At 53.6% G+C, this 27859-nt stretch overlaps 1 protein-coding gene across 2 annotated transcripts in view; it reads left to right on the plus strand.

The window, feature by feature from the left end:
* Positions 1-27859, plus strand: part of ZBTB16 (zinc finger and BTB domain containing 16) — a 182995-nt gene that overhangs the window by 92647 nt on the left and 62489 nt on the right. For both annotated transcript variants that reach the window (XM_059181285.1, XM_059181296.1), the window contains exon 3: positions 158-255. In XM_059181285.1, coding sequence (XP_059037268.1) covers positions 158-255 — 98 coding nt within the window. The remainder of the gene's footprint in view (positions 1-157; positions 256-27859) is intronic.

Consider the following 27859-nt stretch of genomic DNA (forward strand, 5'->3'; position numbering starts at 1 on the left):
GACATCTCCGTTGGTGCCCGTCGGCAGCAGCCGTGCCCAGCTTCCCCCTCCCTCCTGCTCACCTGCCGGAGGGGTGGCTGTGGAGCCCCCAGGTGCGGGTGGGCTTGCCTTCCAGCCGGCCGGAGCAGCCCCAACCTCTCTTCTCCTTTCCCTACAGGAAGCTGCACAGTGGCGTGAAGACGTACGGGTGTGAGCTCTGCGGAAAGCGGTTCCTGGATAGTTTGCGCCTGAGAATGCACTTACTGGCTCATTCAGGTAGGCGATGCTGCCCTAACCAGCCCATTTGAGCACAGGCAACTGCGTCTGGCCCGCTTTCGCCCCCACTCAGAGCACGGATGTCCCTGCTGCTGGCCGGGACCTTGGGTCACTGCATCCTGTGGATGGTCCCTCCAGGTTCACGGAGCAGAGGGCTCATCCTGATGGCGTGACCATCTGCACCAACCCCTCCTCGTGTCCTTGTGGGTTCCCCAGGGCTTTGTGGGCATCCCAGATGTGGTGGACCTTCCAAAGCAGATGATGGTTTGGTCAGCACGACAGTGGTGGGGCTGAGTTCTCACAGGCTCCTGAGTCTGACTCTTGGGGTCACGTTATACAGGAGCCTTTGACTGAATAGATAGAGAAAAGTTGGAACACAGACCTAGTTACGGCATGCTGTCTTTGGCGAGTTAGTTTTATCCATTTCTGGGGGGGTCAGCTGTGTGGCTGCGGGGAGATTCACCTGTATTTGGGCAAAGCCGCTCTGCCCCGTGAGGCAGGGGGAGTGGACACACCTGACATCCAGCTGCCCGCGTGATCTTGGTGGAGGGAAGGCTGTACACCAGGTCTCATGGTGCTGCTCTGAGGCTGGGGGTCTCCTGGGGTAAGCTGTAGAGGCCTCCAGACTTCCCTGCAGGGCCAGCACTCTCTTCCTTCTGATTCCCTTGCCTTTCTCCCTTGGAGTCACATTCTGGGGGAGAGGTGAGGGTCATCTCCTTATGGTCACATGTGGACCTCTGCTGTCTTGGTCCCACGTGGCCTCCCGCGCCTCACCTTCTGGCATCTGTGGAACGTGCATGGGCTTTGGGGCTAGGCCAGTGTTCAGACCTCGTCTATAGTATATGCCATGTGACCTCAGGCGGATCTGTCCCCCAAAGTCCGTTTTCTGCCTTGGTGAGGTACAGGTCTTGCCTAGCTAGCTTGTATCCATTTTCTAAAGAATCCGGTGACAGAATGTGCGTCACAGGCATCTGCATACATGCCCTGGCATACAGGTGGTGGTCAGTAAATGCTGACTGCCTCTGCTTCGCCTTCCTTTTCCCCCGTTCCCAAAGCTCCGACCCTGAGGCATGTTACCATCCCTTTACTCCAGAAGCTTCTACCTGGCTGGCGGTTTGCCGTCTGTCCTCGCATTGCCCATACAGTTGTGCAAATGCTGTTTTGGTGCTTTGTGTGCTTCAGGCCGCCACGGTCTTGCTGCAAAGCGTGAGGTGGCTCTGCGCGGCGTGGGCTGCTCTCTCCCTGGCATTTGTGGTGCCGTCTAAAGTCCCCTAACCCCTACTTGCTTTCCATCCTTCTCCCTCCAGATCCGGGCTCTGTGCCCCGGGAGGTGGCGGCCGGTCTCAGCACGTGCAGTCTGTCCCCACATCTTTGTGTTCCGCTCCTCCTCCCTGGAAGGTCACCCACTCCCACACCTTGTTCCCCTGCACCTTCCTCTTCCTGCCCACCTCCCCCACGATGGTCTGCAGTCCTGAGCCCAGACCTCCTGTGTCCAGCATTTGCCTGGTCCTCACGGACTCCCTTTGTTCAATTTTTATAGAACGCACCTCGTATCTTTTTGTTTGCCTTCAGTTTTGTAGGCCGTTTGGGGTTCGGTGTGGGGTTTCAGAGCCGCCTGCCAGCCGGCTTGGCCGGCCCCCAAGCGTAGAGAGCAGGTCTTGGTTTATGTGCTCCCTGCTGCAGGACCCTGTGTGGTCTGTGTGTGGTGCTGGACACTTCCATGCGGGTAATGCACTTTTCAGCCTGTGGTTAAAGTTCCCTTGCCCACTCCGGAACTTGGCCTTGGGAGCATCCTCTCTCCTTCCTTGTTCCTTGAATCCAATGCTCTAGCCAGACTCAGCTACTTGTTGCTTTGCGCTCTGTGTAGACGGACACAGCTTTTGCTTTCCCAGCTCTGTGGCTTTGTTCACCCCATTCCCTCTGCTTGGAATAACCCTTCCTAGTCTTGCCAGATCGTCTGAGGTCCCTTACGCAATGCCCTCCTCCACCCTCAGCCCGGAGCCGTCCTGCCTTCTTCTGGGTGTCCGTATGTCTTCATCTGAAGCTCTGTGAGCACAGTCGTTCCTCCTTGTGTTCTGGTTATTTATGGACTTGCCTTATCTCCCCTGCTTGGAGTCAGGGATAGAAATTGGGAAACCTACCTCCTTCACCATGTGGTCTTGGGCGAGAAATGAAAGCTTTTCTGTATCCTCATCTGTAAACGGGAGCTCTTAACTCTCTCAGAGGCGTTGTAAGGCTCCCATTGGACCCTCAGCCCTGGGCCTGATGCACGATCAGCTCTCCGGAAATAGAATCTCCCTCTCCCTAGCTCCTCTGATAGACTGTAAGCAAGTGGGGACAGGGTCTGTCCCCGTTATGAGCGGCACATTGCCTGGCCCATTGCTGGAGTTGCTAGGTAACTGGTCAGATGAATGAGAGCAGTTGGGGGAGCATGTCAGGGAGCTCTAGTCTCCTGCTGGGTCCCTCCTGCAATACCAGTGGTGTGGACTGTCTCTCAGAGGTTCCCTGGGGGGCAGCCAGGAGCCCCTCTACCCCCTCCCCCGGCCAGTATTGGTTGAGTGTGAGTGAGCCAGTCGCGGCCACGCTGGTGGCCACACTGGTGATGCCAGTGGGAGGGGCAGAGGGGGAGACACTGCTTACCCATGTGCAGGGGGCCCAGAGCCCCCAGTTCAGGCAAGGTGAGTGGCTTTGCACCACCCCTCTATAGCCAGTGGCCACCTGAGGACCTGCACTCCCGTCCCGGCTGAGATGCCACTGCATGGTCCTATGGTCTCAGCCCAATGCCCCCAGCAGCTCTGAGAGCTGGGTCCTGTCTCCCCAGGCTCTCCTCTCCATGACATCTGATTGTGCCGGGTGACTTGGCTCTCTGCAATGCACTTGCCGATGCCCTTGATAAAGAGGATTTAGTGACGGGGGAGGTGTGAGGGTCATCATCATGCTTTAATTCGCTTTTGCAGATGGCTCGTAGCCTTCTGAGACTCTGATACTTCTATTCTCTGTGGCGGCTTTCTGCTGTCCTGCATACCTCTCACCCTGTGCTGGGATGTCTTGAAAAGAAATAGCAACAAGGGCTTAGAGAGGTTAGACCTCTTCCTGAGCTGTTCGCACCCCCTGAGACACCCGGACAGCCTCCCCGGGGGCGGGGGATCGGGGGTCGGTGTTGGAGGGCTGGGCCAGGTGTGACAGGCCTTCTCTCGGGGGCCAGTGGCAGAAGCAGGGTTCTACACATTCTGACTCCTCTGCCAGTTGCACGATAAGAGAACCCTGGGATGTTTCCGAGGTGACCTCAGTTAGATGACGGGAGATTTTCTTGCTGCTGGGTTTTGAAGTCTCCCTCCTAGGAGCCGCCAGCAAGAGGGGCTCCTGAGGGGGTGCAGTGCTGGCGACCCGCTTTGCAGACTCTCTCTCCAAGGGTTGGAGCGGCCCTATAGAGCCTAAAACAGCAGACCATTTAGCCCCAGAACCCTGGAGACATTTTTTTTTTTTTTTTTTAAAGGGGCAGGCCCTCGAGGCGTGAGCCTGGGATCTGGGTGCGGGTCACGGTGCTCCCCTCAGTGTTGTTGCTGCCCTGGGCAGGTACATTCCTGCTGTTTTCTTCTGCTCGGCCCAGCTCCCAGCTGAACGGTGCTCCTCTCGCACTTCCTTGCTCGTGCGCTGGCTGCCCCCAACCCCCTCTTGGCTAGCATGGCCTGTGTTTGTTATTGTAGTTCTGGCTTGGGGCCAGGCCTGGCGGGGAGCCAGCCCTGTGGGTACAGTGTGTACAGTGAGTGCTGAGCCAACTTTGTCATCATACACGATTAATTTTTTTTTTTCTAATCTGGTAGGGGTGGGGTGAAGGAGGAGGCAAGAAGAGAGCTTCTCGCTGCTGGAGAACAGGCCACACTGACTTTGCGGAGATGTTATTTAGGAAAGGATGAAACGCGCCTGCTCGTTCTTACTTCTGGGCTTGGCTCTTTTCTCACGTTGCCTTCCTGTCCTCTGCGTCTCCCTCTCCAAGGAAGTCAGCCTGTACGAGGCTGACGATGTGAGGTTTTATTTTCAGTGACTAGAATACTAAATTTACACTCCTAAATCAGTTTTCATTGTGTTGAAATTGACAATTTGTTTAATTAGAAGTTTGCCCTGTAGGAGGCCCTTCTTGGAGACAATTCTTTCTTTCTCTTCCTCTCTCTCTCTCCCTCTTTTTTTTTTTTTTTTTCTTTTTTAAGACCCTAAATGGTAGTAGGGAATGTTCAGTTTAATTGAAGTTTTTATTTCGATTTGAATGCGTTAACTAATCAAGTGTTTATGAGATATACCTGATAATAACAATATGTTTAAATTAACAAACAATAACCTAACTCATTAACTAATGAGATTGATCCAGGCGACACCCTGCCTTCTCGGAGGTGAGTTTGGGAAAGGAAGGTCAGGTCAGGAGAGTGACCACCTGGGATGTTTTTGCAGAGCTGCTCCTTCTAGAACGAGGACATGAGGCGTAGGACTGTGGCAGTGAGCAGGGCAGGAATCCAAGCCACTCCACGTCCTGGGATCACTCTGACCTCTCACTCCCCACCCTGTGCAGCCTTGTGCCTTGTGGGGATTGGTCCCAGAGCATCTACGACCTGCTGTGTCCTTGCCACTCCCAGTTCTCCCTTGAGTGGTGATTCCTTGCCCTGGGATGTCTGTGCAGAGACCACAGACCCAGGCGGTGACTCGGGTTAGTTCTGGGATTTGCTGGTGTAAGGTTTCCCATTAGGTAGGATCTCCCACAGCTTGGCGCCAGTGCTGCTGGATTAGAAGCAAGCAAACCCAGAACGGCTTGCCCCTGCTTTTGACTTGACCGCATGCTATTTAGAGATTCCCGTGTTTCCATGGCCTGCCCCTTTTCTGGGAGTCTTATTCATTTTTGCAGCCAGTGGACATTTACCAAGTGCTGAGTGGACTTCAGGTTCTGTGTACTTAGCACTGGAGAGAGCTTACAGCATCCCTGCCCTCAAGGAACTTATGACCATCCAGTAGGAGAGATACTTGGTTATAAGGTCATGGTCAAAGACATTTGTGTGCACAAAGCACCAGAAGAGAATTCTAGGAGGAACTCACATGGGGAGGGTGTCCCTTCTAGAAGGCAAGCTTTGGAAACAGCGGGATGAGGCAGGATTGTGGAGGCCTTGAATACCAAAATATTCTGCATTTACCTGCAACACTGGAGAACCACCGAAGGATTAAATGACAGAGTGACACTTGGTTTTTTATTTTATTTTATTTTTTTCTTGGAAAGAAAGGACTGTGGGGTTTTTGATGTACACTAACCTGGAGCGTAGGATTTCTCAGACCCTCTTGGAGAAGCAGTGTGCCTGATGATCTTGGGGCATGGTTGGAGGGCAGATAGGCCCATACCTCCAGCCACGGTTAAGGGTGGCCTTCCTTTGGGAGTCCAGTCCTGCCAGCGGTCAGTCCCCTGTACTCAACCCTCCTGCCTTTCTCCGGGTGTTGTGAGCCATGGCTCTTGAGAAAGCTCCCCTGACACCAGTCTCTTCCCCCTATCAGAGCCACTGGGAAGGAATATGGTGTTTGGCTGATGGATTTTCGGATTCTAGCAACAGCACAGGGTGGCCAGGGCCTATCATCGGGGGCCTGGGTCATCCCATCTGGCAGGAAAAGGCCTGGCGGGGTTAGGGCCAGAAACCAGATTGGTTCTCTTGAGCTTTCTCCTGTCCTGATCCCGTGGAAGGGAAAGAAATTATGAGACATCAAAGATCTACGGATTGTACTTGTTCCTTTTTCTTCTTTTTTAGAACACTTAGCTTTGGGGTTCAGGGTCTTTCTTCCCAAAGACAGGGAGGCATTGCAGCTGGTCAGTTCCCTGTGGCGGTGAGGCATGGTCCTCAAGCTGACGGGAGAGGCATTTTGGGTTTAACGGGGGCCTCTCAGGACCCACTGCTTGCTGCTGGCACCTCTGAGCCTAAGATGGGGCAGGTTCATCTCCTCTCTGCCTGCTCTCGGCGAATGTCCCTGTCCGTTCTTCAAGTTCGCGCCACGCCATTGGGCTAAAACAGATGACCCAGAAGAAACTTCCCAAGGCCCCTTATCTCCCTCAACACGCCTTGCAGAGGCAGGCACTATGTGGGGGGATGGGTTCAGAGCACAGGGAGGGGCTGCTGGGAGTGGCTCGGGGGCCCAGGATCTGCGTGGATGTTGGGGTGCAGACAGAGGGGAAGAGGGGAAAAGCAGCCACTTTCCCTGCGCGCTCTTGAACACTGTGCTCTTGGTCTGTCTCTCCCCCTCCCTGCCCTGAATTTGGCCCGCTTCCCGAACTTTTTCCCAGAGTGGTGTCGTCACTGGCCTGCCGGCAGGCCTGGATGTTCTGCCAGCATTCCAGAGAGTTTATGATCGCCTGCAGATGTGCCTCCAAGAACACACTGTACCCAAAGCAGAAATTAATGCAGGCTTGACTGCTGTCCAAGCCCATCCACGGGAGAGAGGAAAAAGAAAACAAAAACTGTTTAATGCTGTTTATAAATTATACACTGGCTGATGAAAAATACATTTCTTCCCCCCTCTGCCCCCTTCCTCACCACCCCCCCCCACCCCCGCCCCTTCTCGCTTTCTGCCTCGGGAGCCTAAATGGAGACCAGAAGAATATGGTTTTGCTTTTTAGCTCCTGTTTTGGCTGGGATCCGAAACCCTGCTGCTGATTCACAGCCAGAGTATTTTTCCCCTTTACCTGATGAAATATACTGATTTTTCCAGCCCAGATGGGGTGCTTTTGGTTTCGTTGTCTGGGTCGTCGTTGTTGTTGTTTTAAACTTTTTATTTATTTTTTTATTTTTGGCGGAGGGTTGTGTTTACATCAAGTGACAGGTCCTGTGATAGCCCTGGGTGTGGTGCCTCCCCCCTCAAGGCAGGTAAAACCCCACCTTTGCCCGCCTCGGTGCTGCTGGGTGCGCGTGGCCCAGCTTCCCAGCCCTGAAGACGGCCAGTTGGGCCAGCCCCACAGAGGAAGCTGGCAAAGTTCATTGCAGGTCATTGTATTAAACAGTGTTCTACCACGTCTCACCCCCTCCCCTGCCTCCCGCCCCGCACCTACAGCCCCTGTGTGAAAAGGGGTTCGCATATCCCTCCCCACCAAATACACATGTCTCTCTCTCCATATGGTGCCTTAGCAGGGGTTAGGGAAGCTCATTGCCTCTACCCCTCTGAATCCCAGCCTCTCCCCCTGCACCCAAGTCCCCCGACCCAATTTATTCTATAAATTCGCTTTCACATTATGTCTATCCATTTACATGGCTTTTGTGTTTTTTAATACTGCTAATGTTTATCATTTGCCCAACAGGCTCGACAGATTTTGCTTCCTGTAGAGCACCGAGGCTTTAGAGCCCCCTGGTTGCTAAGTAGCAGTCTCCCTGTACTGTAATGGGCTGATTTTGTATTCCGTTCAGCGCTGTATCTTATTTTTGTATGCAAGACAAAGTGTTTTGATGGAGGACGATTGCAGCAGTGTCTGGAGGCTGTTTGGAGTTTTATGGGCTGTACAGTACACTGTGTGCTCTCCGAACAGAACACAGGCTGTTGAATTTTGGATTGGATATGTCATTTTTCCCCCCTCAGAGAGGAGCCTGTCAGATAGAACATTACTTTAAGGGTGGAGGAAAGAAAGTGGAAATTATGTAATAACCTCTCTGTGTGTGCGTGTGTGTGTGTGTGTGTGTGTGTGTGTGTGTGTGTTTCTCTGTCTCTGGTGTTTCTCTGTCTCTGATGTTTATGGCCCCCAGAATAGGGTGGTTTCTCGGCCACACGCCCTCTCCCACCACCCTGTGATGTTGGCAGTGAGTCTGGGCGGTGATAGTCCCCTGGGGGAAGGGAATGGCCCTAGAGAGGTGGGGGGGGAGGTTCCTTGTCTGTCTCCTGTTTGTTCTCCTCTCTCCTGATCTCTCCCCTGCTCCTTCCGTCCTTCCTAAGCTCTGAGCTGTTTCACTGGCCCTTGCTTTGGTCTGAGGGTGATTAGATTCTGGGGTTGTAGGTGGGGGAGGATGTTGGTGTGGGCCCCACCCCCAAGGTCCACACCTTTTGCTTCCCAGACGTGCCCCCCGCCGGGCTTCGTGGGCGTTCAGTCCATGCTCTCTCCCCTGTGGCCGTCACCCCTGGCCCTCCAGTCCCTGGGCCGGGGGGGCTACTTGGTGGGGTCCTGCCATTCCACCGCTCCCCGTTGGGCCTTTGAGCGCCCTCTTCTGGGCTGTCCGTGGTGGCAGGAGGCTGCGCTTTGGCGGGCCTCTCTTCCCTTCTCACTTGTCCCCCAGTCTCCTCTCAACACCGTTTCTTTGTCCCTGTCCTGACGTCTGTCTTGGCCCCAGCCCCGTCCTGCTGCTCCTCTGTGTTTCCTGTGTTCCTTCTCAGGTCTTCATCTGTCTTTGTCTCCATGCATCGTCGCTGGTCTGTCTCTCCCTCTCTCACTCCTCAAAGCATCGTAGCTTGGCAGTTGGGTGGGGTTGGGCTGGGGAACAAAATGTCCCACCAGGCAGGGCCCCGGGGACGACTCCTACGCGAGTCCTCCCAGAGCCTGGAACCTTGTGTGCTCTGCCCTAGCCTCTCAGGGAGCAGCATGGGGCTTCCTGGCTTCGCTTCTGCTCCCCCTGGGTCCCTGGATGTTTTCTCAAGTCGAGCTGGGCAGGGGCCACTGGGAGAGCGGGGTTTGGTTTTGCAAGGTCCATATTGGACACTGCTGCTGGCGCCGTACTGACGGTGGTCTGTCCCAAGCCCCTGGGGTCAGCGCCCCCTGGCATCCTCACACACCAGTGACCTGGCGTCGTGCGTCGCCCTCCGAGGGCTCTCGGTGAAAATTTGGTGAGTAATGCGACGTGCTGGTGTTTCACGGGCAGCTCTCGGTTTGGTGGGGCCTGCGGCTTGCACAATTTGGGGAACTGTCTGTCAGAAGGTGAGGGATTGGAGGTGTGAGGACCCGCCATGGGGAACAGGCTGGCGGTGCCAGGGAGGGCCTGGGGTACAAACGTGCTGCTGAAGCGGGCGCTCCATCAGGGAGGACCGGCTGCTTAGAGCGGCTGCGAGGAGCTGCTGGTGGAAGGCCCCAGAGTGGGAGCAGCAGAGTAGGGAGAGTCAAAGCCAAGACCAAGGAAGGTGACATCAGCTCCATCCTGGGGACTCTCCCCCCCGCCCCCAAAGTGGCAGCCGTGGTCACAGGCCTCACATTTGCATTCCCACGGGGGTCAGGACAGATCCTCCTGCCTTGGATAAGCGGCCTCTGGTCCCAGGGGGCCCGGACTTCACGTTCTGAGGATTTCTTGTTCTCTTCTCAATGAGGCTGGCAGGTGGGGCCAGACAGAAAGTCCCACGCACACAGCGCCGCTGGGGAGATCAAGGCACACGGTAGCATCCTGGCCTGCACACTGGCCTTTAGGGACTGGCCATGAAATGACAGGACAGCCACCCTTTTCTTAGGGGCCCCACCTGCTCGGGTCTGTGACTTTGGTTCTCCTGCCTCCCTGGGCAGTCGAAGGGTGTCAGCCTGGGGCAGAGCGCTGGTTCTCTTTTGGGGCACATGGGGGCACACGCACGTGTGTGTGTGCGCGCACGCGCGCACGTGCACGTGCTTGCCTGTGTGATTCGGGAGGAACCCTGGGCTGATGGAAGTAGACATTAAGGTCTGGGAGTGTCTTCCTTGGAGCTTCCAGACTCCTCAGTTCCTTAGGGTCCATGGAGAAAGTAGGATGAACAGTTGTTTGGGAAAGACACCACTGACTCCTTGGAGGGTGCAGAGAAGCTGCAGTCAGGTTCCCAGAAATGAGGGGGATTTATGTATGTGAGTGTGTGAACATGTGTGCGTGCACGTGCGTGTGTTTGGGAGAAAAGAGAGATTGAGAAGAAGCGTTTACATGAAATACTCAAAATTGTTCCTCTGCTGTAATGGCCCCGCACAGACCATTACCTTGCAGATTTAAAAACTAAATGAGCTCATCATATCTAGTGACTTCTACCGACATTCATGCTTGATTGCAAAGCCTGCGTTACCTCCGAATTTGAACTTCATTGTTTGTTATGAATTCTTGAATGTTGGTGGCGTGTGTCCCTCTCGTGGGTTCGGCCCCGAGCACGTCGACGCCGTGTGACAGATGGACGTGTTTCTCAACAGGACCCCACTGAAGAACATTTTCATTTTTCAAAAATGAGCCCTGTGCCCTCTAGATCGGGGTCTGGAGTTTCTGAGGAATCCAGTGGGCCAGTGAGAGACATGGGTCGACTTTGGAGGGGACTGCCGCTTTGCATTTTTGTAATTTAATAATTTGAGTTTCATGTGAATGATTCTGCCTGCCGTGCACTACTCTGCATTTTCATAACTGTCTCTTCCACTTTAGGTAAAGGAAGGGAGGGAAGAAGTACCAGCAGCAGCATTCTGTGGGCAGAGGAAGAAAACAAGAGAATGGGGCAGAGAACAGGCTAAATTTAAAATTGTAATTGGCTGACTTCCACTGGCTTGCGGGTGTTTTAATGACTCATAATAACTTCATTTAAAACCAGCTGAGCAGAAAATAGATTGGAGAGGAGCCTCGGGCCATTATGGATTTGTTTTTTTTGACAAGCTCGGTTTTGAGCAGCCAGGAAGGCTCTCAGAGAGGGCTTGGCTGTGTTCTCTCTCTCTCTTTCTCCCTCTCTGAGGGCTGGTGGTCTGCCCGGGAGAGATTGTATAGAAACCAGGGCTGTTTTTTTTTTTTTTTTTAACCCCCCCCTTTTTTTAACTGATTAAAAATAGATGCCTTGAGGTATTATTTTAGCATCAGTAGGATTTTTTTTTTTTTTTACTTTTGATGTGGTAAATGGAACATAAATAAAATTGTTTTTGAAATTACTGAATTAATTAGGTAGTAAAGCAACTACAATGCATACATTTCTTCGCCGGTTGTCCTGATCCATATTTGGGGGGCGTTTCCCTTTCTGCCCCGTCCTCTGCTCCTCTCCCCCGCCAGCCTCCCCTCCCGCCCCGTGCAGACCCTTCCTTTGAATGGCGAGGTTCTTTTACCATCCTGGCAACAGCTAAGTTATTATTATCATTATTATTATTAGTTATTTTAAGATCTATAGGATTTGGACAGGGCTAGTTCGGTCCAGCTACCCAGCCAGCTCGAGGAAGCTCAAGTTTTGGAAATTGCCAGAAGAGGCTCTAACCTGCCTCTAGTCCTTTTAAATAGCTCCTGCCTGCTTCCCGTGCTAGGAATGGTGCCAGCCGGTGAGTGCTCCTTTTTCTCTTGTCTTTTAAAGGCAGCCAGTGCAGCCATAGCATGTGTCTGTCTGGGTAGGACAAGAGGCCACTCCCCATCTGATTGCTTGGAGCCATTTATCTACCCCTTCTTATGGCACCTGTCACCTTCTTTGTGTCATAGCTATTTATTTGCTTGTCCTTTTTTGCCTGCTAGACTCTGAGTTTCTTCAGAACCTGTGATTTATTTCCACATCCCCCTTCCTACCTAGCAGAGCAAGCTGCACGGTGGTTGTAACTCATTTTTGGAATAAACTAACGGGGGTAGGGGGAGTGGGTGAGGGCGTGGTTGGCTGTCTGGGACGAAATTGCTCCGAAACTCCCTCCTTCTTCCTGCCAGGCCTGGGATGCAGCAGTCTGGATGACCAGACCAGGATGGAGGCAAGCCTTACTGGCCGCAGGCTCTATTGCCTCCCCACGGTCAGACAACTCGCAGGCTCTCAGGAGAGATCTGTTGAATAAGTGAACGGCTCAGGATGGACGGTAGGGACAAGGGAAGGAGAGAAAGGCACTTTCCCAAAGGCCTGCTGTGTTTCAGGCACAGTACTTGGCGCTCTGTGTGTCCGAGCTCAGATATCCTACATTGACTCTGGAGTATCGAGAGGCTGATTCCATTTTGTAGGGGCGGACAGGAAGGCTTCAAGAGTTGAAGTCACTTGCGTTAAGGTCAGATGGCTAGGAAGTGGATTTGGAGAGCTGGATTTGGAGCCAGAGCTGTCTGCCCCCCTCCCCTTGCTTTTCTAGCACACCACACTGCTGTACCTGTTCCAGTGCTCGCTTTTTTATTTGTGGGGATAAGCAGTGTCTCAAAGCCTGGGAGGCTGAGACAGGGAGAGCCGGTGAGGCCCTGCCCTTAGGGGGGATGCTGTGGCTGGGGCTTCTGCTCGGGGCCTTGTACCTGGGCTGTCAGAGCAGGTGGGTGGCATATGAGCCCTTTCTGCTCTGCTGGAGTCACATGGTGAGCTGAACTGCCACTGTGACCATTATTCTTCCCCATTGCCTTACGGGGCTGGGATTGGGTCGTTCTGGGAGCATCGCTAGTGGCCTCCGGGAGTGAGTGTATGGCCCTCCCAACCAGGCGAGAACTTGGTCATATCACGTTCCCAGCACCATCCCACGCAGAGAAGAGGGAACAGGACCCGAGAGCTGCCTGGGGTTCCTCCTGCACGGCGACCCAGCTGGGTGCTGTGGTTGTGGGGAGAGGCCCTCTGGGGTGTTGAGTCAGTAGTGAAAGGGTCAGCCGGCTGCTGCTGCATCCCAGAAATGTGGGGGCTCTGATGCCTTGGGTTGTCACTAGCTTCTCAGATGCTCAGGGTCCTGGAGTCAGGGAGGTGGTGGCCTCTCTGACCTTTTGTATTCTGTCCAGGGAGACTGAACCACTTGACATGAAGCTCGTTCTCTCTGTTCTTCAACAACCTTATCTTCCCAAGGCCACACTGTGGATGCTGGAGCCTTCTCTGAGGACAGAAACATCAACCAAATGGGAACCAGATGCCAAAGGCTGGGCAGTTAGAGGAAACCCCTCTAAGTGTTCTGGGTCACTACATGTGGCTTTCTTTTGGGGGGAAGTCATGAATGGATTCATCTCTTAGCAATTACCCACTGAGGGCCAGTGACTGGCAAACCACTGCAGAACAGAGGGGCTGCCGCCGGGGTCCCTACCCGCAAGGGTCTATGGGCCTGGCTGAGAACATGATGCGAGCCGTCAGCAGGGCTGGGTGTGCTCACTGTCCCCACAAGGGGGAAAGTCAGTGCCACAGTGGAGGGGAGGGAGGGACTCCCCAGGACCAGGGCGATGAGGAATGGCTTCGGGAGAGGCGGAGTTTTATTTCCTGCTGCAATGTCCAGATGGTGCTTTGTGGTAGGTGAGGGGCCTGCTTTGGTGGACAAGATGAAGCAGGAGCTTCTGTGAATCAGAACCAACCAGACAGACACCTCTGCCTTCTCCTCTTCCTCCTCCTCTATACACAGCAGTTGAGGGGGACGGCTGAGGAGGTCTAGAGCCTCTTTCTTGTATTTGAGAATCCTCAGAGTTCTAAGGATGCTACGACTGTCCTTGAGCTGCAGGTTGAGAAACCTTGCATTAAAAATGAGAAGCTAGCACGGCGGGTGGGCCTGCCGTGCTGAGGCCTGCACAGAACACACACAAATGCACAAGTAAGGGTCAGATGGGACACAGATCCAGAGTATTCTGTATTTCTCACACAAGAGTAGAGGACCCCCCCGCCCAGGGCTCCTGGAAGCCCAGGTTGGGGACACATAGCCTCAAGGGCTGTGTTTTGGTAGGGATGAGGCCAGGGGCTTGGCTGCCCTGGAGGGATGTGAAGGGACACGGAGGCCCAGCGTCCTGGCCTACTGTGTGCTTTTCTTGAAAGGGACAGGAGCTGTCCCCATAGGTGGGAAGGCAGTGGGAGAGAGAGAGGTGTATGCTCTGTTCTGCCATGCTCCTTTACTTGGACCCTCTTTAGGATTCAATCGACAAAGCGGTCTCTTCTAGACTGCCCCCGCCAAGTTAACATGTTCCCTCCTTCTCCTTCCCCCAACTGTCCCATTTTCTTAAAAAATATTTTATTTTATTTTATTTTTTTAAAAAGATTTTATATATTTATTTGACAGTCAGAGATCACAAGCAGGCAGAGAGGCAGGCAGAGAGAGAGGGGGAAGCAGGCTCCCCGCTGAGCAGAGAGCCCGATGCGGGGCTCGATCCCAGGACCCTGAGATCATGACCTGAGCTGAAGGCAGCGGCTTAACCCACTGAGCCACCCAGGTGCCCCCCAAATATTTTATTTTTTAATTTATTTGACAGAGATCACAAATAGGCAGAGAGGCAGGCAGAGAGAGAGAGGGAAGCAGGCTCCCTGCTGAGCAGAGAGCCCAACGCGGGGTTCAATTCCAGCACCTGAGATCACGACCTGAGCAGAGGCTTAACCCACTGAGCCACCCAGGCGCCCCAATTGTCCCATTTTGATTGGAATTCTTTCACTTGCCAGGGAAAGGGAAAAGAAAAAAAAAAAGGAGTTCTAAACTTTCCATTAGGTAGTTGGGATAAGAAGTCTTCTGGGGCAGTCGGATTAAGCCCCGGCAGCTCTCTCGCGCACTATTACGAGCTAATTGAGCACCAGGAGCTCATCGGCAGCTGCAATGAGCATTTTGTCGGAGTAATTTTATGCAAGGCCACAGTCATTTTCAGTAACAAGGTACTCCAGGTAAGGAGAGAACGCCCTGAAACTTTCGATTTGCTGGAGTCTTCCTCCACTGCCTTCATTAACACAAGCCGAGGATAGACAGAGGCCCGGAGACCAGATCTTTTGGGAGGCTGCGGTCCCTCAGGGGCTGACTGGCCCAGATCTCATGGTCCCTTTGTTGGGGCCCGAAGGGAACAGCCCCGTACATCTGGGAGAGCCCTGCTGGGTCAGTTTTGCATTGACTGAGGTTTGGGGGGTCCGGAGTCAGATGTTCAGAGAAGACGAGGGACAGATGTAGGTTCTGGCAGTCCGGGGAGAGCTGGCCAGGGAACAGGGAGAGTCATGGCCAGTGTCTTTATCAGTGACCTACGTGTTGAGAGCAAGACCTGAACACAGGCAAGAAGGCCCCAGTTGTACCTTCTCTCCCACCCTCCCTCTCAGGGTTTGTGTTGTGGGTGGATGGGGTGTGAGCCTGAGTAAGTGGGACCAGTGCAGCTCCTGGGTGTGTGGACGGGGTCTTTCTTATCCCAGAGGATTTTTTTTTTTTTTTTTAGTGAGCATGCGTGCATGGGGTAGAGGGTAGGGAGAGGCAAAGGGAGAGAGAGAATCCTAAGCAGCCTCCGTGCCTGGTCATGACCTGAGCTTAAAATCAAGAGTCGGACGCTTAACCAGTGCCACACAGGCACCCCCCACCCCCTGCAGAGGATTCTTTATGGTAGGACTTTCTTACCCGTGCTGCGCTCCCAGCACACCTGCCTCTCCACCAGAACTTCCCTCAGGAGCCCGAACCTGCCATCCACAAGTCCTGGGCGCAGTGGGCCGGGAGGGGTCTCTCAGTGCCCTTTGGTGGGGATGCTGAGGCCTGGCCAAGCTGAATGTGTCATCTGGGTAGGCCTGCTGAACCTCTGGCCCGCTGCTCGTCAGCCCTCAGTCATGCCCCTTAGAGGACGGCACCCAGATCCTCTACCCCCTGGCCCCCAGGGGTAGAGGTGGGGAGGTAGACCGCTTCACTGTCACCAGAGGACTCTGTCTTTCTGATACTAAGGGCCTTGTGTGGCTTTCTTCCGTTACTTCTCAGCCCAGAACAGCCTAGAATTCTGCTCTGGAGCATATGCAGACTAGCCACACACACACGCGCACACACACGCACGACCCTCCTGTTCTTCATCTCCCACATTAGTTTTTGAGCCTCGGCCCCGTCTCTGGCCTGGACCACCTCCTTCCTCCATCGCACAGCCATAAAAGCTGGTCGCAGGCAGAGGCTGGCTGCATCAAGGCAGGAATGTGGTATTTGGTTAAATTGTAAAATTAGCTGGGGAAGTTAATGAGGCATCCCGCCTCTGCCTTCCGAAGAGGAAGAAGTTTATAAAGGGGATCTGAGCACCTTGCCCGCGAAGGGGAGGAAGAGAGGATGGGAGGAGGGAAGGGCTGGCTGGGAAGGCAGAGGAGCCTCTCCCAGTAAGCTCGCAGGCCTGGGAGCCGGCTGGGGGGGACCCGAAAGGTCATCCAGACCCTCAAAGCTCCTGCTTGGGACAGATCCCATCAGACGCTTTGAGTCCGTGGTGCTCTTGACCCCGTGTCTACAGACACCCTGAGATGGCATGCAACCAGCTGGTGATTAGCCCTTCTAGCGTCAGACTCCGTGTGTATGTGTGTGTGTGTGTGTGTGTGTGTGTGTGCGCGCGCGCGTGTGCAAGGCTGCAGAGACAAGGACTAAACCTAGAAGGTGCCCGCGACAGAGTGACGGTAACCCGGACAGCTAATGTGGACTGAGGGCCGTCAGGTGCCAGATTATCCTGCCAGGCACTTCACGACCTTGCTCGATCCCCACAAGCCCTCACTGAGGCTGGGGCTGTTAGGATTCCACGGGATGCGGAGGAAACTGACTTCACTCACCCCAAGATCGCCCTGCGAAAAGGAGGCAGTGTTGGGCTGTAAACCCAGGCTGGCTGGCCCCTGACGCTGCTGGTCTTCACCTCTGAGACCAGGGCGTTTTCATTCCTTTTCCAGGCTGCTCTCGTCACCCCCAGCCCCTGGTTTGCAAGGCACAGATTGCACGCTCGTGAATGTCACCCCAAACCTTTGGAAGTCACGGTCTCAAAGGTGCGTGCGAAAGAGCTGCCAACAGTCTATTTTCTGCACACACCAAATTCTCAGGTCCTCTAATTACACCAAACAAACCTTCCTGTTTTCAAGCAGCAACTCGATGTCATTTTAGTTGTCAGATTCGCTTTAATAACGCCTAACACGGGGGAGGGTCATCTCCCCCAGCTCTGCACGAGGTCAGCCACAAGAGGCGAGTTGCGTTTTGTTGTTTTGGGCGGTGGTGGGGGGTGATTCATGCTAAGAAGGGGCATTAGAGGGTGACCGGCCATGTTTCTGTTTCAAAAAGTGTGGAGTCTCCAGGCTTCTGAATTTTGAGCCTGAAAATGTCAGTGCTGGAGCTGTAATGTAACACCTCAATTATGGTGCAGGGGGTAAGAAGGAAAGACTCTGAAGCCTGCAAGGTTCCTTAGATCCATAGCCTGGGCCTCAATTAAGGTCTCAAAACACCAAAGGCAAGCCAGTGAGTGTCATTTTTAACCAGTTTGAACATTTTACTACTTCCTAACATCAGAAGCGCCCGGGCTGGAGAGCCTGCTTCTTGTCCTCAATAAAGTGATTAAGCTGAATGGGTGTTGGGGGGTATTATTAGACTGAGATGGGCTAAAAATAGAAATGCTCTGTTTTCTGAAAGCCACAGCAGGCCTGGAGAGACTGGCAGCCGCGACGTGCCACCAAGGGGCCTGCGGAAGGGGGAGGGCGGGTGGCAGTCCCCCCGGGCTCGGTCTGAGATGGGGCGGTGGGTGTTGTGACGGGCGAGCCAGGTGACGGGCCTCTTTCCCAGCTGTCATCAGGAAGAGAAGAACAGTAGAAGCTGAGGATTGGTGGTTTCTACCTTGGCGTGTGTGTGTGTGTGTGTGTGTGTGTGTGTGTGTGTATGAATTTACAGCAGCTGGCAACTCTGCAGTCCAGGATGGCCACCTCAGCCCAAGATTTACATATTTAGCCCCAAACGAGTTGGATTTGTGTGCCCTTCTTGGGGGAAGGGGTCCAATTTGGGCAGTGAATAAAGGGCAGGTTATAAGGGGCACATGCGGCATGGGGAGGGAGGGGTGAAGGGAAGAGACCCTCGAAGCCAAGAGTGAGCATCTGTTCTATAAAGCCTCAATTAGCAAGGCTGCCCAGAAAGGGGGAATAAAGAGACTTTTTGGTTAAGTGAAGGTCAACCAGGGAAACCTTGTCTGTTTCAGCCTCTGAAAGAATGTGTTTGCTATCGTCTATCAGTGTGAGAATCTATTTTTCTACTTTGGAAACAATTGATTTTTTAAAAATTTTATTTATTTTGAAAGAGAGAGAGAGAGTGAGCACATGCAAGTGGGAGAGGGGCAGAGAAAGAGAGAGAATCATCAGCAGACTCCCTACTGAGTGTGGAGCCGAACTCAGGGCTCAATCTCCCAACCCTGAGATCAGGACCTGAGCTGAAATCAAGAGTCAGACCCTTAACTGATTGAACCACCCCCATGCCCCATCAACTGACTGTTTTTTATGATAGAATATCTTGCTTGCTTAGAAATCAAAAGGAGAATGTCAAGGAGGGGAGCTAGCCATGGAGGTTGTAGAGAGAGACTTCTTCTTCTTCTTTTTTTTTTTTTTTTGAATGATTTTATTTATGTATTTGAGAGAGAGAGAGGAAGCACGAGCAGGGAAAGAGGCAGAGGGAGGAAAAAAAAGGGAGAAGCAGATTCCCCATTGAGCAGAGAGCCCGATGCGGGGCTTGATCCCAGGACCTTATGGTCATGACCTGAGCTGAAGGCAGATGCTTCACTGACTGAGCCACCCAGGTGCCCCATGGAGGGCTGTTCCTAACTGGGGTTTTATTGTAAGTCAGCCCAGAGGATCGGCTGTACCTTTTCTTCTGTAAAGCCCCACATGTTCTCTTGTCCTCGACCTCATTCCTCTCCTGCTACTGCCAGGTGGTTCTGAGGGGATATTTTTCAGATGCAGAAATGGTGGCCGAGGAAATCAGGATGCTAGAATATACCACTGTGCCCAGCAGAGCTGGATGTAGAGCCTGGAGCCCCTGGTTCCCAGTCTAGACTCTGATGGGCACTGCTGTCACACCTGGGCACCAGGAAGTTGTTCTTGACAGAGAAAGTGCTCAGAGAAGAGCATTTGCTAGGAGGGGGATGGCCTGGGAGCGTGTGGGGAAGACCCACCAGCGCCAGAGTGTGGAGGACGACCGAGGACTTGAGCACGCTGCCTTTGGGGCCTTTTTCTGCCTCCCTGAGTAGGAGTGTTTTATTCTTTAACCTCTGATAGCATCAAAGGCCTCTATTTGGTGGGCTCTCCGTGCTGCCACCCCGATTTCGTTTCTGTTTCTTTGATGCACACTAGCTATGAAACCTTGGCTAAGTGAACCAAGTTTTTCAAACTTCCACGTTCGCATCTTCAGGATGGGGATAACGTTAGAACTGATGGGAGAATTGACTGGTACGTGGCACGTTAAGCTGTTAGGACGGTGCTTACTTCATAACATTCAGTAGATTTTGCCATTTGTATTCTTGTTCCCACTGTTGGGATGATAGTAGAACCCTGCTGCTCCGCATGGAGGGCGGTCCTTGCAGGACCCCTTGGACCCCTGGATGGGAGGGTTAGGGGGCCGTTGCCTGAAGGCGGTTCTGTTGCTAGGCGCCTTCATGGTCACTGCCTGGAGACCTCCCAACACCTGTGGCCCCACTGCTTAGTGAACGGAACCCCCGGATTTGTACACTTGTAGGGCGGGAGCAGCTGTCAGGGGCTCCTGGGTCCATGAGGACACTGCGGCTCCCAGAGGTGAGAGGCAGGACCAGGATGCAGTCAGGGCTGGGGAAGGCTGCCATGCTCTCTCTGCCTTCCCTCTGCAAATAAGTGGGAATTTAATTGGAGGGAGTGCCAGGGGATGTTGGGGGACTGGGTGGTAGCTGACCTCAGCTCGAAATTCTGGCAAGCAGGGCTTGGATCTTGGCCTTTGCCCACGGAGCAGCCCGGTTTTGCTTCTCTCCATTGTCCAGACAGTGCTCACGAATCTCACACCCTGGGGAGGGGTGCTGGGGCGGGGCTACCAGGCCAGATTTCGGGGGGAAGGCCTGTGACAGAGGACTCTAAGGGTGCTTCCGCAGAAAGGAGCAGGGTCATTAAGGTTGAGGGAGGAAGCCAGGGGTTTGGGTAATGGACAGAGTTTTGAATCTGCTAGATGCCCATAGAAACCCTTCTTTCCACTCTGAACCTCTCACCTGAGAAGGCCCTAGTAGGGTCCATGGGAGAAACCAATTGTTGGTATCCAAAGGTTGAGGGGAGAAATCTCCAATGACCTTTCTACCTAGTCTCCTTCAGATGCCAAGACTGCAGAGTTATCTTTCTTAAACAAAAAGCTGCAAGTCCCTGAGAGCCTAGATGTCCCCTGGAACCCAGGCTCAGTTTTCCCTTTGGCCTCATTGGCTTGGCCCTGCTCTGTCTGGCTAATGATTCTCCCAGTGTCTGGACTGTCTGTTCCACGCTGCCTGCCTGATGGAGCAAGGTATTTCCTTGAGAAGGAATCCCCTGTCTGAACCAGAGAAGCCAATCCCGGCTCGGGTTAGCCAGCACCTTCCCATTGCCAAGGGTTGTAAGCACAGGAGCTCCCTTTTATAGCCATGGAGAGCGGTCTCTGCCATGTGCCTCCAGCTACTTCTCACGCAACACCCGTCCATCTTCTCTTGACCCTGAGACATGTCCCAATTTAAAACTTGTCACTTACAGATGAAGAGATGAAGTGGCTGACCCAAGGCTACAGAGTGCAGGCAGGGACAGTTGGGACTCTAAGTCCTTTCCTCTTGATGGTGTTTCAGGCGAGCTCTCCTCAAGCCCGCTCTCCACTGGCCTCCCCTCTCGGTGCCCCGCTGTCCTCCCCAGAAGCTGAACACCTTGTGTGCAAGAGTTTCAGGGAATGCCCGGTCTCCTCTCTCTCGGGTGTTTGTCGCAGGTGGGCCTCCCTCCAGGAACCCTGGGGCTGGAATCTTAGGGACTGGAGTTCCAGAAGGCTCAGACCAGAGGCTGACCCCCTAGAGCCCAACAGCTTGATGACATGAAGCTAGCCCAGAATCATAGTAACTATTCATGCACCTGCTGTGGGCTAGTGTTTCATGGAGGGTGGACATGGGAGCGTTAATCCCCCCATTTCAAGGAGGAAAGGGAGTCTACAAAATTGGCCCCAGGACCCTGTCACCAGTGAGGAGAATTCTGTTGCTGGGTCTGGCCACCAGCTGCTGGGGACTTCACCTCGGGTGGACGTCTGAGTTGGCCCAGCGTGTCCATCCAGAGTGGGGCCTGACGTTCTCAAACAAGAGAAGGGGTTGTGTCACTGCCTTGATTACCCCCCATACCTTGATTAGCCAGTCATGGGAGTTGCCTGGGGAAGAAAGGGGTTAAAGGCAGCCCGAAGACGAACCCCCAAATCAATACTCTTGCTTCGACCCTGGGAAGATTTGCGTGCTGTTGTTTTTGTTGTGACAGATTAATTATCCCACTTGTATTTTATTTAAAATAATTCACCTTAAATAGGCTTGCACTCATTTTAGAAGGAGGTTGATAGTGCTGTCAAAACTTGGCCATGAGTGTTGAGAGCTGACTGGAGAGCTGCCATTTCTTCGACCTTCTCCCAGCGAAGAGCGACTGGGGCCCTGTCTTTACTTGTACATTGTTGGTCTGTTTTGGTTTTTATTTTAGGTGGGAAGGGCAGAGGGAAGAGGAAGAGCGTGAATCTTAAGTAGGCTCCACGCCCGGGGTGGAACCCCACATGGGGCTCCGTCTCGCGACCCCGAGATCATGATCTGAGCTAAAGTCAAGAGACAGACACTTCATTGATGGAGCCTCCCCCGCTCCCCCCACCCCCCGCCCGGGGCTCTGTGTACATTGTTGGTTTGTAGAGGGGTTTCATGGAGGTACCCAGTCGTTCGTGTCTTCTGCTTCTTTTATCTTCCATCCCCCAGAGAACATCTGCTGAGGACTTGTCCAGAGTGGACATCTTGTCTCCCTTCTTTTGTTCCCTGTGTTTTGGCTGGGTGGTGAGAATATTGCAAATGTTCTGATATGTGGGTCGCAGGCCTTTGCTGCTTTCCCGGGCCCAGGCCTTACCAGTGGGGGAGGGCAGTGGGGACAGTGATGCTGCTGACGTCGGGCTGCGTTGATTGAGTCCCTCGCGTGCGCCAGGTGTGCTGTTGGAGCGGTTGGTTACCTATGCTGTTTAAATGAGTCCTCACTCAGCCCTGGGAGGCAGCTGCTTTGTGCCCAGTTATAAGATAGGCCCGGACAGGAGAACTCACTTGCCCAGGACTTGAACCTGGTCTGTTTGACCCCGGAACAAGGGTTGTTGACATGTCTGGTATACCGAGCACATGAGTTTATACTGGTGGCCAGGGGCTGCGTTTCTAAGCCGGCTGGGTTCCCGCTGGTGCTGTAGCTGGTGACCAAGAGAGCTCCAAAGGCTCTCTGAGAGTGAGTTACAGGCATAAGGGACAAGGAAGACCCAGGATCCCAGTGACAGCCAAGCACACCAGGGCACCGTGGGACCTCCCGACAGCATGAGGTTTATCGGGTGGGGTAAGAAGTGCTCTCTCAGACTGCAGACGCCTCAGCCTTTCCTTCTGACCCATTGCACAGTCTGGTCTTTGACGGGGCAGACGCTGAGCCCCGTGTGAGAGGTCCAGCCACTTAGCAAGTCATTGATGGGGAACTGACATCTAGAGGTCCAAAAACCTGCCACTCGCAGTCCCCTATTAGTCCCTGTCTCTGTTGGCATGGCTTGGAGATGACCCTGGTGGCTTCCTCCATCCTCCCTTGGATTGGGGCCTGCACCCTTAGTTCATTCACTGCCCCCCTGCCCCCCTCCCCCATCCTGTCGTGGGTACCCTGCCCCCACTCCCTTGTCTGCTAGGCTCAAACTCTCCTCCAACTGTACCCTGAGCCGGTCTCCCGTCCAGCCTGCATCTGCTCGCAACTCCCCCCACCCCCGTCCCCGAAGGAGTGTCCCTCCCCGAGATTCTGGTTCTGGATCAGCTGTTGTTGTGTTGATCCAGGAGAAAGAGCGAGCTGGAGAGAGAATGAGAGCAAGCGGGCAACGAGCCCGCCTTCCAGATCCTCTCGGGGAGTACACATCTCCTTGAGTGAAAGAACACGCAGTGCTGGCCTTTGGGATCGGCAGCCGGTGTTCTCTGTCTGATAAGAGGTACTGTAAATAAAAGTGTACACCACGGCCCGCTGTAAATGCCCCGTGTCTGTACTCATTGTTCTGACAGCTTATGCTTTTTTGGGTCTGCTGTTTTGGTACACTCTGTACTTCCTTATGTAAGCAGGCATGCGTATCTCATCAGAACATTCAAGATGTTTATTTTAAAATCTCAAGGAATTAAAAGAAAAAGCACACACTACTCCCCATGAGATGCTGGCAAATGTGAAGTGGGTTTTTTTCAGAGCCCCCCCTACCCCCGCCTTCTTATTAGCGTGGGGGTGGGAGAAGGAGGGAGTTGGCTTTTTTTTTTTTTTTTTTTTCTTTCATTGGCTTCTGCCTTATTTACTTCAGAGAGGCACCAGTCTACTTCTGACTGTGTTTGGCCACTGCTACTCCCCTTCCTGGATGCTGGCGACCACCCCCCACCCTGTTTCTGGTTGAGGGGCAAGTAGGGAGAAAGGTTGTACCCTTTGCAGAGGGGAGATGGCAAAGGGAGTGTGGGGGGCTTGGCGGGGGACAGCTGCGGGGAGCCTGATGAGTTTGTGCTGGATTTCAGCTCTGTTGTTGGAAGGCTGGGTGGTTAGGGAAAACTTCATGGTTTTGAAAGGGGTTTCCAGGCCTGGGACTCCTCTGATTACTGTGAGTTGGGGTGATCCTTAGCACAGAGCAAAAGGGCCCCCCACCCCGACACACACACACGGAAGCCTTAGACCATCCCCAGCCTCCTTGAGGGCTGTGGTAGCTGCCTCCTTTCTTTCTAGCTCATCATAACCTGCGTGGGGCCCTCTTCCTTCCTAGAGCCCCTGTCTGGCCTTCTGGAGGCATCCAGAAGGCAGAGAGGAATAGGAGAGTGTAGGAGTCTGGGAGATTCAGAGAGTCAAGCACTCCTGCTCCCCCCGGGTAGCTCACGAGGCACCCTGAGCCTTTTCTGCAGGATCACCCAGGATTGGCAGGGCAAGGATGTCTGTCTGTCCGTCTCTTTACCACCGAACCTCAGATAAACTCTAGGTCTGGGCTGGCAGCAAGGGGTCACTCAGCAGATTTCTGCCAGCCCATTTGGGGTCCTCTCTGGCCGTTGGCGGCCTCTTGAGGGGGAGGCTTCTGAGTGTACTGAGGGAGGGGTTGCTTTTTCTCTTGCAGGGATGCGAGTGCTGGGCAGCTGGGTGGGGAACAGAGGGAGACCATGCTCCAGAGGAAGCAGACAGCCCCATTTCCACGCTTTCTCTGCCCCAAACTGCCTCAGTGCCAGCTGAGACCACGTCCTTGAGTTTTCAGAAGGCCCAGTAGAGAACGCAGAGTCTGTAGAATAAGGACTCTGCCACCCCCTAGGGGACAGCCTGGCAGTGCCCTGAATGGCCACTGCCCTCTTCCCAGGCCAGTTGTGGGCCTGGAACCTGCCGGAGGGCTTCTTTGTTTGTGGAGCGAGCATGACCACAGCTGCAGGCCAGGGAGGGAGCTGGCTCCTGGGAAAGAGCGGGGACAGGCCAGAGGCCAGCCCGCCTGCTCGCACAGAGCTTCCAGTCTGCCTGCCCGGGAAGACCCAGAAGAGCCTGGCTGAGCAGGATGCTGGCTGTGTCTTCTCAGGCTCATCCGGGGAGGATTTCGGACCCGGATTGGGGAGCAGCTGCCAATGCTGGTCCTTTGACAGATTTTCCTGCTCCCCTCAACAAGACAGTCACTCACCTTTAAACGAGAGGCATGAGGGGTGTGCGTGGGTGAGAGAGAGAGAGAGAGAGAGAGAGAAATTATAGTGAAATATGTCTTTATAAATGTGAGCCTCACTTTACACAAGATTAATGACCTCCAAATAACTGTACATTGAACTTGAGTAAAATCAATCATACTTTGCACGGAGAAGTTCTTTCAAGGAATCGTGACCCTGAGCCTGACTGGTGGTGATGGTAGCTACTCCTTGTGGGCTGTGGGTATCTGCCCACCCCCTCCCCTGGATAGAGGGCCGAGCCCTTTACCCACCATGTCACGTCCTCCGAGGGACTTCTTTTATTCCCATTTTATAGAAGGGGTGACAGACCCACTGAGATCAGGCAGCGTGCTCGGGGCAGGGTCACAACTCATGACTAACCTGGCTGGGATTCAAACTCTGACCCATCAGACCCAAATCCTGAGCTCTGACGCATGCTTTCCTGCTCCTGAGGTATCCCTAGCATCGGAGAGCGCGTGTATCTGCCGAGTGCGTGGTGATTGATGAGGGGCTTGTGTTCATCAAGATCCATCTTCCTCTTCCGTCTTCACCCCAGCACATCCCACTTCCCAGCTCAGGAAGGAGGGTCATGGTGGTGTCCGCGGCCAGGAGTGGCGGGGCCGGCCCAGGAACCGGTGTTCCCCACTCTAGAGGGTGCTGTTTGCTCAGATCTGTAATCTTGAGGGAGGATGGCCAAGGGTCCAGCCCACTCCATCTTCCGGCTGTTCTCCCCCTTGAGTGTTGATTTCGGTCCCGGCCGTCCATCCCCTCCCTGACCGCATCTCTCCTCCCTGGCTTCATTCCAGCCCGCCGGCCTCCTCCTCCTCCTCTGTCTGGAATGGGCTTCCTTAGACAGGGGCGTGCTTCTCCCTTCAGCGTCCCTACTCAGATACCGTCTCATCAGAGAGCATTTCCGTGCCAACCCCATAAAAAAGAGCAGCCCCTCACCCTCTCTGTCCTTCACTTAATCTATTTTTCTTTTTTATCACAGAGCCCCGCCTACTTTATATTTACTGAGTTTTTTTTTAATGTATTTTTTTTAAAGATTTTATTTATTTGACAGAGAGAGATTACAAGTAGGCAGAGAGGCAGGCAGAGAGAGAGGAGGAAGCAGGCTCCCCGCTGAGCAGAGAGCCCGATGTGGGACTCGATCCCAGGACCCTGAGATCATGACCTGAGCCGAAGGCAGCAGCTTAACCCACTGAGCCACTCAGGCGCCCTATTTACTGGGTTTTTAAAGATGTGCCTTCCCTTCTAGAATGTGAGCTCTCTGAGGGCAGGGATTCTGTCCCTCTTGTTCATTTATTGTTACCTGCCTTTGGGCACGCGCTCAGTGGACACCCAGAAAACGTCCCTGCGTGTGGGAAGGATATGGCAAGGCATGGCCATCCCTGAGCTGTGCCCTGGTCTTCTCCCCACTCCCGAGATAAGCTCCAAGAAATGTCGTGCGGGTCAATGCTGATGGATCCTCGTGCACCCATTGTGCTCGACGGACACGAACGGCTTCCTCCCTCCATCACTGCCTCGCACCGATGCTTTATAAATATATTAGGGCCTGCATGATGTCACTGTAATGCATTTTGGGAAGAGCCATGTGGTTTATACACACTTGAATTGCTTTGAATGCAGACCTGACATCATAGGGGAGGCAGCAGTGAACAACATGTGCACAGTAAACAGGCAGAGACTGTCTTATTGATTAACAGATGAGGCCTCTATTATTGATCAAAGCTTGGTGAGGAAATTTATCACTTTTAATTTCAGGGCTGCCAAATATTTCTGCCTCTGAGCCAGCCATTACAGAGACAATTTAAAGGCACATGCCTTCTTGGGAAGAGGGGGTTTCTGCCTGTCTTTGCTGGGCTCCTGGGCCCGGGAACAGTCTGTCTTTGCTGTTGGGCTCACCCTGGGGAGTTGGGGAGCGGGGGCCTCGGTGGGGGTAGGGGAGTGCCAGGGCTTCATGAACAGGGCCTGTGATGGGAGCCAACATCTGGGGTCTCGGTGCGTGATAGGATCTCTGACCCGTCTGGGTGGACTCGGCTCTGCACAGAGGCCCGGGGACTTCACAGCCTCGGCTCAGTGTCGTGACTTCAGCAAGGCAGGCAGGGAGAGGGGAGGATGCGGAGGGCAACCAGCTGTGGTCAGGCTCCGGCCACGCCGGCAGCCTTGACGAGATCACATGTGCTGATCTGTTTTTATCTTCATCTGAGCTTGTCCGATGGCACACATCCGGCCTTTCGTCTCCTACCTGGCCTCCTTCCTTTCTCTCTGCTTCTCAGTCCTTGAAACAGAGGCTGCCGTCGCCGTGTGGATGGCTGTTTTCTAAGAAGCCTGCACACCACATCCCTTTCAGGCGGCGACACGGAGGCCCCCACCTGGTTGCAGGGCTCCTGCATGAGGCAGAGTCCACGGGGCTCTCCGGCCCCCGCTGCCCTCCTCGGGCCTCCCCAGCTGCTGTCTTCTTTAGGGAGCCATGAGAACTGTGAGAACCAAAGAAAGAAATGTAGACAAAGCCAGATCCCGTACAGGTCGGCAGGAAATCACTGCTGGCTAGTGATTCGGGACTGGGGAGGGTTTCTCAGGCAGGAAGGCTGTGGCTTCGTCCACCTGTCTGGTCCATGCTGCTCTTTGAGGAACTTGCTGCCTTTCCAGTGTACGTGAATGGAAAGGGGTCCTGGCCGCCACCTGCATGAATGAATTACACATTAGGGCTGTCTTGCCATCAAGTTCCTTCAAAAGCCCTTTCTGGAAGCCATGTAAGGCACATACACGTCCTTGGTCCAAGGACACACCCTGCAGCTTGAAGGGACACCTGAAGGTGTCCGTGACCTTCCCATCTCCAAGCAGAATTCAACCCCAGCTACCCACTACAACTGGCAATATATATATTTAAAGTTCTTAAGGAAAGGTGACTCTGTATCTTTCCTAGGGCACTTTTTCATTCACCTATTCAGCCAGTCAAGTACTATTTATTGAGCACCTAGAAAGGGTATATTTTGCTCGTCAGTTGGAATCTAGACAAGGTCAGTGTTCTAGAATCTGACGTTCTGTATGTGCTCTGGGATCTTTTACCCTTCCCCAACAAGAACTGTTTATTGCGGTTTAATATCAGCCTATACTGGTACCAGTTGTATTCTGAATTCTCTTCCTTATAGTATGGGTTGTTACTCTAAGGAATAGTT

The sequence above is a fragment of the Mustela lutreola genome, chromosome 1, assembly GCF_030435805.1.
Source record: "Mustela lutreola isolate mMusLut2 chromosome 1, mMusLut2.pri, whole genome shotgun sequence".
Taxonomy (NCBI): Eukaryota; Metazoa; Chordata; class Mammalia; order Carnivora; family Mustelidae; genus Mustela; species Mustela lutreola.